Genomic DNA, 15,051 nt, shown 5'->3' with positions numbered 1-15,051 from the left:
TATTGATTGTGTTCCCAAATTATATTATGTGTTGATCAATTCAAGAACAGCCTAATACTGCCGAGAAAACCACAGAATAACAGGATTTGGAATAATTTTTCATTGAAAGGCAAAAGTTAAACATCATATTCCTTAAGAGAACTACCAACAGTAGACATATTAATAGTGCTAGGCACTGTTCCTAATATATCAGGACCTACATTAAAACCCCTGCTAAAGTCTAGAAATGGTCATAACAAATCTTTCAGCCTTACAGCATAAAAGTCAGTTGATAATTTCTTTGTCTAACGCCTAATAAAACTTATTCTTCCAAAATTGTGGAAAAGCTAAGCACAGTCCTCCTATATTATAAAGTTTCCTGTTACAAAGTTGCATGGTTTACACATATGTTATACTTTATTATTGAAAAAAGAGTCCTCCTTATAACACCCTCTTTGTTGTAATACTCAACATACTTTGCCTCCAGGCTAGATATATAATGAAAGCAAAATGAATTCAGACAGATTGTTGAGGAAAAAAGCTAGTTTCTTTTTAGTAGCCTTTCTAAAGTCTTTTTTCTTTCCTTGTAGCTTTTCATCATCTCAACGTTTTGCTCCTGCTGAACATTTTCCTTTTCTTTTTACATATTTCCTTTGGTAAATGAAAGATGATAGACTGTTAAAAACCAGTTTGTACTACCTTGGAAGCAAGCCCTTTTAATATACAACTCCTGCCTTCCAAAACCTTGTACAAATTTCATGTTTAGGACAATGAACTGTATAGGACTTAATCAACCAGCTGCAAAAAGCTATATGAAATTTTCCACTCACACATTTTTATGTTAACAGTCCCCTAAAATCATGAATATAACTTTCCAAATTAGATTTAGGAATACTTTTCAGTTATTGTTTCCGTATTAAATAGTACTGTCTTATTTTAGCAAAGATCTACAAATGCTGCTTTAAAAGGTCCTTATTCACAAATTTCAATGTAGGGAAATTTGGTTTAAAAACACTGTTTATTTTTAACTTAGGCAGAAATACAGTTCAAATATTAATATAAGATGGGGCGGGGCTTATTCTGATATACCAAGCTTAATAATTTCTGATATCCTAAATTAGCCAGAAGTGACTTAAATTATGTACTATATGAAATACTGAAGGTACACATTTTATATCTTTAACGTTTAAGAAGTAAACACACACAATACTACTCTTGCACATAAAGCAAGAGTAGTACTTTATTACTACTAATATTAGAACTCTACTCTCGATAATCTTGAACGTCTTTAAAAATTTTAATAGTAAAAAGATTGGGAGGGCTTCCCTGGTGGCTCAGTGGTTGAGAGTCCGCCTGCCGATGCAGGGGACACGGGTTCGTGTCCCGGTCCGGGAGGATCCCACATGCCACAAAGCGGCTGGGCCTGTGAGCCATGGCCACTGGGCCTGTGCGTCCGGAGCCTGTGCTCCGCAATGGGAGAGGCCACAACAGTGAGAGGGCCGCGTACCGGAAAAAAAAAAAAAAAAAAAAAAAGATTGGGAAAAAATTGTAGCAGTATAATTTTTAAAATCATCCTACATTTGTTTAACACTTTTATTTTTGTACTGTCCACATAAAGAATTATATAAGGATGTTTATAGCCTTTATTCATTTTAGTCAAAAACTGGAAACCACCCAAATATCCATCAAAAAGCTAATCTACTTAAAATTTATTTTATATGTAAAACCTCTACACAGAGGACTACTAATGCACTTTGAAAATACCTTTAACATGGTAGTAGTCAACACAACATTTGTTTTTCATATTAAGCATTAACATGTATTTCTACCTTGTGCTTTAGAATTTAAATCTGCAAGTAAGAGTTTCCATGTAGCATGGAAAAGGGTTAATGAATCAACTTAATTCAAGAGAGACTGGGGGTGGGGGGGGAGATTGTTCATTTCTCATGACAATGTGTTTTGTAAGCGATTTTTTTTAAATGTTGGAACCCTTTATATCACAGTGTCATCTGAATAAAGTAGTTTTATGGTAATCATTTTCCTTCTCAGTTGAGTAAAGTATTTAATAGCTTAGTTATTCCACTCTTAAGAAGGGGACCATGATTAAACATATATAGAGATCAAAAATGGCTGTCAAATCCTATCAAGACTACCATATTTAACCATCTTCTTGTCAAAGGCAGTTCTGACCACAGACATTCCCATAACACTTTTCCAGCCTTGGCATTCGGCCACCATGAAAGAAAATATTTTTTTTCAAACAACACCAAGAAACTTCAAATATTCTTTTTAACCTTTCCCCCTCTTAACCAGAGTAGGCAAGGAGGCATTTAACCACTAAATTTCTATAGCGTATGTATAGAGAGAATCAGAATTCACCTTTCAGGAAAAGTAACAACTTTAAATGATCGTGTAAAAAATGAATTTGCAGAATACAGGGAACTCTCTTTATAACATTCCCGCAGGAACTAAAGGTTTTATAAAACATAATATACAGGAAGACGCTATTTGAAAGTAACATTGTTTTATGGGTCTTGGACCAGAGATTTTATAAATGAATACCATATATATGAGAAAAACCAGCACAGGATGAGAATCAATACTATCATCCTCCTGATCTTCTGACTTTTCACTGTGGATCCATAAAGGATCTTAAAAACAAATGAGGGAAGTTCTCCAATATTATAAAACACCTATACTTTAATGCTTAAGCAAGGAATGGGAGCAAGCACAGCATAGGGATTCTTCCACAACATTATTTTCCAACATTTCAACCGTATCTATTAGAAAATAGAGGCCGTATGGTTCACTAGTGAGACAAGGGTTATCCAAACATTATTTTTTGATTCCCTATAAGGAAAATAGCATTAATCTTTTATTAGCACTAACATCCCTACACAGAAAAGCAAGGCTGTGTTCTGACTGTTCATTCACCCCACTTGAGCATATCAGCTCACTCTCTGGATGGCAATCAAAGAATCCAGACGGCTTTGAGAAGTATAGCCACTCAGCAACCACATGTGGCCACTAATACATTTCCTTGGCAGACAAGAAAAAGGCTCCAGTTCAGACAATTAGAAGTTATTTGAAGGCTGAGGATCTGATTATCTAGGGTTGCCTCAAGATGAGGCAAAGGTGACTTACTTATTCTTCAATTCACTATTTTCTTTGGCGGGCTTTTTATTCCCAAGAATTCATGAATTTTTATTTATGTGACAATATAATCCCATACAAGCTTATAGAAGTCATTTTATGATTTAAAAAATATTCCACAATGCTCATATATATTATTGGTAAAATCTGTTCGCCTCCTTTACTGACAATTATATTCCCAAACATACTGAACCTTTTATATATAGTATTTTCTTTCCACCTCAGTCACAAACGTGGGACTACTGTGCTGTCAGACTTTTATAATCTATACCATGCCCATATTATGTCTACACTCTGACATTAACCTTTCCTTGATAAAGATTCTATTTTTTGAAGTTCCATTTGACTGAAAAAATCAAAGTAAAATAAAAGAACTGAAAGAATTAAAGGAAAATGAGCTTTCACAAGGCACAAAAAGAAGAGAGATAAAAAGGTTAAAGAGAAGAAATGTCTTTTATACTAAATATTAAAGAATTTAAATAATTTTTGAAAAATAAAAACTTTTTGATTTGTGAACATTATCACAAACACTCAAATAATTTTGAATATCACATTTTATGCTGAAAAACATATTAATAACAAAAGGATCAATAATGTATAGAAACACAACCCCAAGTAGATGAAAAAACTGATTATTTCTATTGGTAAGTTTATCTTGTATAAGTGCTGCCTCACTGGCATATTGAGAAATAATTTGAGCAAAGGTGAATCCAGGAAGCCCAAGTAATCACTTCCACTTTTACCACTATGGTGGTTAACAGTAACTACAATGACCCATGCACTGTAGTAGGTGTTCAACACGTGCTTGTTAAAGAAGAAAACAAAACTCAGAAGTTGGCTAGAATGAGGGCACCGGGCTAACATTTTTTTCTGAAAAATAACCTTGAAAGCCTGATGTGTATGACGTCGGCCCTGCTCAGTTACATGGGTATTTTGGTTCATTCACTCAACAAATACTTAGTTAGCCCATTAAGTGCCAAGGACTGTGCAAGACATTATAGACACACGATGGTGAACAAAAAATATGGTCTCTGCCCTCATTAAGCTTACAGAAAAGCCTCCTTCTCCTGCCTCTCTCACGGTTCACATAAATCCTTTCTCTAACTAGGAAGGCAATTAAATAAGAGGTAATGTATTAGAAATAACATAGGCTTTAGAATCTGAGAAATGGAAGAGTTCCTGCCATATCAATAAACAAAGGATGTCACAGTCATCAGCAATTGCAGCCCTCCAACGTGAGCCAGTGAGCCCTGAGGAAACTCAGGAAGGAAAGAATACCTGCCGTCTAGCAGCCATCAGACTGCAGCCACTCCCTACAGTGAGCCCTGAGGAAACCCAGGATGTAAAAATACAGGATACTGGCCCCAGACAGCTGAGGTGCATATCAACGGAATGATTTCAGTGAGTCCAGACTCTTGCATCTTCCCATACACAGAAAAGCGTTAAATTCCTTAACTTGGGATATCTGGTTTTCTTTAATTAACAATGATCTTTTGATGTTCCCAACTACTTGCCCTTTGTTTCAAAATGTCCGCATAACCTGGCTCCCCCCATTGCCTCCTCGGAGCAGTTTTCTCAGGGTTACTTGAGATGTTGTCTGCCAGGCCTGAAGTCCTTAAAACTCCCACCAAATAAAACATAACTCTCAACTGTTAGATTGTGAATAATTTTTTAAGTCCACAAATCAGATAGCTCTGGATTCAAGGCCTCCCTCTGTCCAGGTATGATTTGCAGCAAGACATTTATGGTCTGTGAGCTTCTGTTTCCCAATCTGGGAAATGGTAATTAAGTCACCTATCTTACAGGGTTAAATGCAATAGCACAACATAGAGAAGATAATAAATATTAGCTCTCTCCATATAGTCTTCTCTATAAATAAATATAAAAATGTCTGTTGGAAAATCAAACTACAGAAGACAGAAACATCAAAACTCTGCAAAGGAGAAATCTTTCTAAGCTTAGAACAAATAGAATAAATTCAACAGGAAAGGAACGATTTGACCACATTAAAACACACACACACACAATTTAAAAGCCAAGAACCCACAGTTTAAAAGCCAAGAACAATCTGGCAAAAAGACGTTCACACCAAGTACAAAGAAATTAATCTGTACTAAATAAATAGCTCAAATAATAGAAATAAAATAGAAGATCATCTATCCAGGAGTCTACCAGAATCATCCAAACAACTGAACTGTTGAATCCAGAAGAATTTTTATAATAAACATCCGTTTATCAAATCTGGCAGTCCAGGGACTACTTTCAAAAAACCCTTTCAAAAATGTAACATTGTGGACTAAACAAACAAATAAATAATTAAATTATATAAAGAATAGTAAACATACACCAGCAGCAGTGGAACAAAAGAAGGAACACAACTTCATGCCACAACCTTTGAAAAATGGTGACAATCAAGAAACGTAGATGTTGCCAAGAATCTTCAGGGCTAGACTTAGTGCATTTTTTGAAGGTGCTAAATCCAAACTCCACATAAGGAGGGGGGTGGTGAGGTTATGAATAAACGAAATTCTGAAACCTTACTAAAACTCCCAAATTTAGGGAAAGACAGATCCAGAAGGGATATAGACAACCTGGAGAAATGGAAATGCCCAGAATAACAAAACCTCTACCTTTACCACATTCCCTTTCTATCAGATAAGAAAAACAAATTTTACCATGTTGGTGTTTTTCTGCCAAAAGAAAAACAACAGTAAAGGCCACAGACTGTAAGAATAGCAGCCACACTAAATATCTCCAACAATGATGATGAGGATGGGGAGGGCAAGATGGGCTAGAGAAGCCTCACACATGCCCGCTAGGGGCCAGAAGGAGAGGACGGGGGTGGGAGGAGGAGCGGGCGTGGGGTAGGAAGTCAGCACAGAGAAAATCCAAAGCCCGAGAATACCCCCCCACCTTCCAAGATAACAAGTTAGAGACCATCCAGGTGGAGTAAACAGTGATCCAAGACGAACAAAACCACAAAAGACAGGGCTGAGGCCGAAGGTCCAGTATGGCTGCCACAGCCACAGAGACTCCCTGAGCAACATCTAGCCCTCAAAACAGTGTGTCAGAAAGGAAAACAGGGCTTCCCTGGTGGCGCAGTGGTTGAGAGTCCACCTGCCGATGCAGGGGACACGGGTTCATGCCCCAGTCCGGGAGGATCCCACATGCCGCGGAGCGGCTGGGCCCGTGAGCCATGGCCACTGAGCTTGCGCGTCTGGAGCCTGTGCTCCGCAACAGGAGAGGCCACAACAGTGAGAGGCCCGCGTACCGCAAAAAAAAAAAGAAAGAAAGAAAGGAAAACAAACTCATCTCTGGTTGGGTAGGAGTAAAGGCAAGTAAAATTCACCAGCATTGTAAAAAAGCAAACTGGCCCAGAAAGAGTTGACCTGGCTACACTTCAGCAAGATAGAGAGATTGCCCTGGCAATTCCACAAACGCACTACAAAAAAAGGCAGGGACAGAGAGAAAGGGGAAGATAACATATGAAAGACAGATGATGAAAAAACAGAACCGAGAATCAGCAGAAGGCATCGATGACTGTCAGAAGTGCTGTCACACATGCTCCCCATCAGTCCCAGAGTACTGATACAGGATACTCCCCATCCACCAGCAGACAATGTTACCAAAGATCCTGAGGTGTGATTGGACACACACTATGTGCACCTCAAGACAGCTTTCCCAGAATATAAAATGTGCATAGGTTTAAAATCAATGTGTGAAACTTTTTGCCATTTTAAAGGAAAGGCACGTTACCCTACATTGTTTACTTCCTCACAGCAGGCTGACAGTGAACTCAAAACCCACAGACAGATACTGAACTCAAATGTTCACACCTCCAACTGCTTTAAATATAGCCCAAATTAGCATATCTTTACCCATTTAGAGTGCATGTTCTTTGCATACCCTGCAAAACTGCACCTAACACCTGCTAGCCACATATAAGACAAATCCTGGGGCTATAAAAGGCTCCAAGTCATGGCTGCCCTTCAGAGCTCTCTGACAGGGACTCACAATCCTGCATCTGAGCAACTTCACCTAGGCACATAAGCCCCACTCGAACTTCCGCCTCCCCTGGGAGTTTCCTTGCCCTCTTCCCCTTCTGGGTGGTGGTCCTGTGTCACTGCCTCTGGAAGATCTCCTGCTGCAAGGGACTTCCCCTCATAAGAAATCCTGTCAAAGCACCACCCAAAAGATGCTCATTGTGTGCTACTGCCATCTCATAGTCTTTCCTTGACCAGCTCTGAAATCCTCAAACTCACCACAGTTAATTATTCACTGATAGTCCCCCGAAGATCCATCCCTCCCCACTCTCAATCTTATTTGTAAAAGGAGAATTCACTATACCTTCAGCAAAAGTAACTCTAGCCCAAGTGTAATCACATTACTTTGGTGAGATTAACAGTTCAGGGATGCCCAACCAGAGCCACTGACTTGGAAAGAGAGCTTTGCTGAGCCTTCTGGGAGGAAAGTAGGCACTTTTTCACATGGACTAGAATCTGAGAAGTAAAATTTAGAGCTGCTATAGTCATCTTGTAACCAGGGGGAAATAGCCTGTCCAAGGAAATGGAAGCAAGAGCTGAAAAGAGAGAAACCAAATCTGATCACGTTGAAGGCCCAGATGATGAGAGCCAGTAAATTTCATACTCTTGCTTAAGCCAACTGTCAACTGCAATCAAAAGAATTCTCAGTTGTACCAAAGGCAAGATTCGAAAGAGAAAAGAATCACATCCAGTGGAAAAGCACAATTGTGACCTATACAGAAATTGGGAAGTTTTGGGTTTTGATGGCAACATTTTTTTAAGTCTTGAATTGTCTATTACCAGGTAAGCTCAAAATATACTCTAATGAAAAACAAAAATTTATGATCAAGAAAATTAATTTTAAAAATTAGAGCAGATTATACATAACAATACTGTGTTATATGATTTCAAATCTGTTAAGAGATACAAATATCAGATCATTCTATTGTACACGTGAAGCTAATATACTGTATGTCAATTATACCTCAATTTTTAAAAATCTATTTAAAAAGTAGATTTCATGTTAATTTTTCTTACCACAGTAAAATTATAGATAGATAGATAGAATGAATAAATAAATGGAAGATAAATATAAAAAATAAGAGCAAAGAAGCAAAATGTTGGACAAGGTTAAAAATTGAATAAAGAACCAGATGGTGGTCATAATCACTACTGAAGTATTATAAAGCCTTTTTTTTAATAAACCACATTTCATTATGAAGAGATGGCAATAATTCAGCATGGACTAAAAAGCACAAATTATGTAATGGGAAAAAGTTTTAAGGCACAAAACTGGCCCATCATAATCCAGTGTAATTTTTCAAATAAAAATGTATTCAAGTTAAATTTTTCAACAAAATATCATGGTAGGCATTTTGTTCATCAGATCAAGATTTCATCTTGTGTCCTCGAAGACTCCTCAAAGACTTTATAATCTTTCTACTCTGAGAAACTAGTACAGTGCCTGGGCATTCAGAAGACTCTCAGTAAATGGGCATTGGATGGATGGATGGATGGATGGATGGATGGAGGGATGAATGGATGGATGGATGGATGAATGAATGGATGGACGGACAAACAGACACAGAGAGAGAGATGATGCAATTACCACACTTGCTCTAGTCCCTGAAAGTTCCCATATATCTCCAACAAATCAACTATTCCTTCCCACTGTCATTGTCACACATTTGAAAGACTCCTATACATTATAAGGTTCATCAACCTGTCTCAGCCCTACAGGATAAATTTTGGGTAATTGAGGATGCAACTAACTATAGGGTCTATAAGTCACATTATGAGTAAAGGAAATTCTAGCTCAAATTTATCTTGATAGTAGCAAGATACATTACATAGACTACATAAAGTATCATATTTTACCAAACTAGGTATACACAGTTGTTGACCTTAAAACAATAATGTTCCTTCTTCATTCCACCACTGGGTTTTTATCAGTAAACATTAATGATGTCCTTTTCCAAATACTATTCTGAAATGGCAAGCTTATCTTAATTAGGTAAAGTATCATGTCAAAAACCATTGGAAGTTGTAGTGACACAATGAAACAAAAGCAGAGGAAAATCTGGCAGACATATCACTTGTTCTTTTTTTCAAAAACAAGTAGAATTCAAATTACCAAAAAAAATAAATAACACCAAATTTAGTAACATATTTTTAAATCAATTCAAATCCACCTTTTCAAAATTGATTTCATATATTTCCAAACTATAATTTGATTGTCCATACTTATGTCACTCACTAAATTTTGTAAGCATTAATTTGTCAATAGTATAAAAAGCATAGATAAACTACCATATTTACAAAAACCCAGAGTCACATGTTCCTTCAAAAAAGCGGCTTAGAATAAAATCAAAGAAACTATAAACATTTTAAGCTTCAAACACATCTTCCACACCCCTCTGTCAAAAAATAAGCCCAATATAGCCACTAATATCGCACATTTCAATCATTTCCCTCTAAAAAGTATAACATGGAAAGAATTTTTACTTAAATTCTGGAATGGCAGGTAGTAGTTTGAATAATGGAAGCTACTAGGCAATATTCTTCAAGTAGTTCATAAAACTAGATTTCCTATTTCTTTAGCACTTCTTTCTCATTAATAGACATTGCAACACAGCTTGAGGTAAAACCAAAACTTATGGCATCAAATGAATGCACCTTTGAGTTTTTGCAAATGCATAAAGGGTATTTTTGAAAGGTTTTCTTAACAAGCAAGCAAACAAAAAAGGGTTAGAAAAAAACAGTAATTACTCTTTTGCTAATTTCAAATAATATATTACCTCCACACACATATAAACTCTCTGATTATTTTAGGGGGTACTTTTCTTATAAACCAAAGTACCAACCAAAGAAATGAAATTGAGAAAGCAAATATCTGACCCAGAAATTACCCAACATGTTTTCCATAATCTGTGCAGAACCAAAGTTATGCACCATCTTTAGCCAAACCAAGTACACATCTTTCTGATTGGAAAGTTTTTTTCCTGAATCAGGGAGAAAGCAAATTTACTCATAGCCTAGATAGCCCAGTATAGTATGGTTAACGCCATAAGATTCTAGAAGCAGAGAGCCTGGGTTGGAATCCCTCCTCTACCATTTACTAAGTATATCTTAAGTTACTCAACCTATAAAGCCCTTAGGACAGTGCCTGGTACAGAACAAGCACTCAGTAGATGCAGGGTGGCAGCAAAGCTCTAGATCTCTGCAACTTGGCATCGGTTGGGAGACTGTCAGAAATTCAAACTCTCAGGTCCAATTCCAGACTTACAGAGCCAGAACCTACAATTTTATCATGATCCCTTTACGATTTGGATGCAAATTAAAATTTGAAAAGAACAGCTAGAAAGCATTTTTACATTATATTCTGAGATATTACCTATAATAATTAATTTTTTAAGAACCACTCCATTGCTCTTCTGAAGTTACATTTATTTTTAGTAAAAGGCAAAGTATTATTTGGGATAAAAATTCCTCCGTTAGTGATTTTTTACCATACCTCTGTATTCAAAGGGAGATCCAACTAAAGCCCAAAGTTGTAGAGGACTGCCATCTAGTGGTAGTTCATTCTGATACACATACCAAATAAACTCCCTCTGCCTATCAGTACTTTAAACACATTTGTTTAAAATGCTGCTAGGTTTTCTTTTTGCTTAATTCCTTTCTTGAGGACTACTGACACGATTACCCAACTTAATAATTCCACAAGAAGACATCTTAAATACAGAGGAAGGTAGAAGACAAAAATTTTTCAATTTCCTTTTTTAAACTCAGATTAAAAAAAAAAAACTCAGATCAAGTGATCAAGCCTAGGGAAGTTTTCAGATTAAAAGACTGACCCGCTCTCTCTCCTGTAAAGGTGCACATCAGACACACAGTAGCAGCATCAGGTTTACAAAATAGGCTTTCTTTTGAAATGTGCATTTCTTGGGGTAGCTTCTACTTTCTTTTTCCTAAGTTCTGTACTTTTTACAATATATTTATATAGTTTGCAGGAGTGCTTTTTTGAGAAAAAAGTATTTTGTACCCTTCTGGCTCAATAACTCCACTTCTACATTCTATCCTAGGAAAATAATAAGAAACATGGGCAAAGATTTATATTCAAAGACGTTCATTTCAGTAAACCAAACAATCTCAACAGCTTCATAATAACCCACTGAATCTATGCATCAAAACTTACTTAATCATTCTCCTCTGTTACTCATTTAGATCACTTCTAATTTTTCTATATTGCAAATAAATACATGTATATACAAAAGGAAGGAAGGGAGGACAAAGAGAAAGGAAATAATTAAATATATGGCAATTTGATATGACTTTTTCACATTTTGGATCACTTCCTTATATACATTCCCGTAAACCACATATCAGCATTCAGGAACATTTTCACAGTTCTTAACAGCCAACCTGCTTTATAAGAGTACTGTAAAATTTTACATGGCCACAAGCCATCTAGGATGTACAGACTGCACTATCACCTCTCTAGCAGCAAGTTTTATCCCATGGATAATTTTTAACAGTATTACAATTAAGATATAATTTACTTACCACCCCTTAAAAGTATACAACTCAGTAGTTTTCAGTGTATTTATAGAGCTGTGCAACTATCACCATAATCTAATTTGAGTTCATTTTCATCATCCCAAAAAGAAACCTTGTAACCATTAGCAGTAACTCCCCATTCCCCGTGCCAATCCCCCAAAAAGGCTAATTTTTACTACCTTACCACCCCATTACTTTTTCATGTTTCCTTTTAGATACCTCAGTGATATTATGCAAGTGTCTCAAACCCATGAAACAGAATAATTGCTTCTGCTACTCGTATATCTCTCTGTTTCAAATTGGGAAATATCGTGCTTAACCATAGTAAAGTAAGATATGTTATAATAGCCTCTTGCTTTTTCAAAAGGTACTTTTTAAATGTAAGGCATAATGTAGGAACTAAGAGAAGATATACAAGTACAAAGTTACCTATTCTTTTCAAAACTAGTAGCAACTCTAATTACTTTGAAAGTCCATTACTGAATATAGCAAAAATATCACACAAAAGCAAGGAATTTCTTTTTTATTTAATTTATTTAAAACTTTATTTTAATTGGGTTAACTTGATCTGGTAATAAAACTAAAAGTACAGTGCAATGAATGTAAGATAACATTTGACATGTGATCTAACGAATTGTCTTGTTAAAAATAGGGCTTCCCTGGTGGCACAGTGGTTGGGAATCTGCCTGCTAATGCAGGGGACAGAGGATCGAGCCCTGGTCCAGGAAGATCCCACATGCCTCGGAGCAACAAAGCCCGTGCGCCACAGCTACTGAGCCCGCGAGCCACAACTGCTGAAGCCCGCATGCCTAGAGCCCGTGCTCCACAGCAGGAGAGGCCACTGCAATGAAAAGCCTGCGTACCGCCGCAAAGAGTGGCCCCCGCTCGCCGCAACAAGAGAAAGCCTGCGCACAGCAACAAAGACCCAACACAGCCAAAAATAAATAAAATAAAAAATAAATAAATTTTAAAATAAATAAATGTCTTGATGGTACCAAAAAATAAAAACTTACTTTCATTTAGCCAAAGCACTTTTTCCTCATATAATAACTTTTTTTACTCCAGATGTATAGAATTTAGCCATTTTTCTTTTGGGGATTTAGTAGGGGAAAGAACATTGAAAACAGTTAATTAAACAGGGGAGACCTAGGTCCCCCGGTCATATCAGACATTTTTTTAAAGAACAGTGGAAATCAGTTCTAACAGCTGAAGTTCGGAGGGGACACCTCACAGAAGTTAGCCTCTCATCAAATTTTAGCTTTTTCTCTCCTCTCTTCATCTAACTCTAGACATCTCCCATATTCTTCAAATAATCCAAACAGTCCTGTTACTCAAGGTAAGCAATACTGCAATCCAGCCAAGTGTTTTGTCTCATATCACTTTAATTACACAAAACATTTATTTGTACATTACCACCCAAAATATTCTTGCCTTTACCTCTATATACGAAAAGAGTGAGTTCACATGAATGAAGGATGCTTCCAAAATACATTTTTTGTGTCACTAAAGCAAAATCTAACATAGGTAGCCTACTTTTTATTAACACAACAGTTAAACAATAAACTCATAAAAACTTGAGCCCAAAGAGAGCTATATTATAAAATCCCTAGTTACTTGTTCATCAGGTGCCACACACACACACACAATCACACAGGTGTCGACACCTGGCTTCCTATCCTCATTTCAACACCAGCATCTCCTCTATCGTCCTGTCACAGTGAAGCGAGAGGAGTTGGATTGTAAATTATTCTCTCACACCACAAGCAACACCAAGCAAGCACCAAGCCCTGGTAACTCAGAAGCTCTGGAACTAGGGTGGTAGACCTTATGCTAATTAGAAAGAGATACCACCAGGGTGGGAGAAACCCAGCCTCACCGGGCCAGTACTTCGTAAAGGTAATGCCTTTGTGAAATTTAGGAGAGGCACCCGTCCTCTGGGGATGTTTATTCCAGGCCAGAGCACATGGCTTGATGAGCAGGATCAGGTCTGCACTTCAGTCTCCACATGCCCCTGGTCCAGGTGCCCTGGTTTAGAAACAATCCGCACGACCCTGTACAGTGGCCCTGGAGGTGGATTAGGTGGAGACGGGTCTACAGCTTCACCCTGTCTAAGTAGAGCTGGGACCCCCATCAATGAAGAGATCAATCCCTTCTTCCACTGAGAGAGGCAGGCACACAGTTCCACCACAGAAAAGCTCAATTTCAGTCAGCTCATGTATAAAAGACAAAATGGAAAGACAGTTTTAGAAATGTCTCTGTAGACCACATAAAAGTGCTGGTTATATGAAAATCAAACTCATTCAATGTTTAAAGTTTTCTTTTTTTATTACTTTGCCCAAGTATTTGAATATAAAGGTTTCAATAAAATATGTTTAACTCTCTCTAAGATTCATACCATATAATTCTCCATTTTTATATGGCCAAATATTCTGGTCCTTACAATAGCACACTCATGATTAAATGCAAATTACCTTTTACACCACCAAATGATCCATAAGTCATATTGCAGGCTGTTCTCTGAAGATTATGTTCATACATCAATTTGATCTGATATTGGGTCCCATGTTCCACATTACCCAAGCTTCCTAAAAAGAAATAAATAAAAAGACTGCTTTGTATTTGTTTACATTAAAAAATATTAATATCTTCTCATCCTCTTACCAATTCCAAGTAATTCAATTTCAGTGAAATTTAAAATGGCAAAGCACTAAAACATATGTATTATGAACAGTTAGCATACTGATGACACAGAATGCCAGCACAGTTAAAACAATTTAAGTCTCAGCTAGATTATACCAATAGATGAAATACTACCCTGGGTGACATTGTTATCTATGTCCATTATGTCTAAGTAAAGTGTAATTATTTAAATAACAACAAAATCCTCCAATTTCAGTTCTGAAATAAATGAGGTTAAGTTCCCTGCATTTATAACAATGATAGACCAAAGACATGAATCAAAGTGTCTAAGAAAAAAATTCCCCACACTTTCAAGCGATTCAATTTTCTGTCCCAACTCTCAAAATATTCAAGCCCCTAATACATTATGTTCTAATTTAATAGAGAGATCTAAAGTTTCTCTCAGCAAGTAAATAGGACAATATGTTTTCTTTGAAGTCTGCCAAGAAGAATCTCCTTCAAAACAAAGAAAAATACTTTCCCTGCATTTAATAGATCATATGTGCTACAATCACTTTGTAGTTCATTCCAAACGAGAAAAGATTATTTATCTGCATTTTACTCTCTAGTTGTTAGGCTTTCTAGAGTATATACAGTTAGAGCTATATCCTAGTGATCAGGCAAGAACATTATGATTAAAAGAGGTGTTAGAAAGAAAAAT

At 36.8% G+C, this 15,051-nt stretch overlaps 1 protein-coding gene across 2 annotated transcripts in view; it reads right to left on the bottom strand.

Annotated features, from left to right (window-relative positions):
- The window catches only part of BBS9 (Bardet-Biedl syndrome 9), a 447,702-nt gene that overhangs the window by 409,861 nt on the left and 22,790 nt on the right, over positions 1–15,051 (bottom strand). For both annotated transcript variants that reach the window (XR_009520638.1, XM_060020706.1), the window contains exon 7: positions 14,183–14,296. Coding sequence is in view for 1 of the 2 variants with exons in the window: in XM_060020706.1 (XP_059876689.1) it covers positions 14,183–14,296 (114 nt within the window). In the remaining variant the exon portion in view is untranslated. The remainder of the gene's footprint in view (positions 1–14,182; positions 14,297–15,051) is intronic.

The sequence above is a fragment of the Delphinus delphis genome, chromosome 9 (genome assembly GCF_949987515.2).
Source record: "Delphinus delphis chromosome 9, mDelDel1.2, whole genome shotgun sequence".
Classification (NCBI taxonomy): Eukaryota; Metazoa; Chordata; class Mammalia; order Artiodactyla; family Delphinidae; genus Delphinus; species Delphinus delphis.
This window is presented reverse-complemented; position numbering and strand designations above follow the sequence as displayed.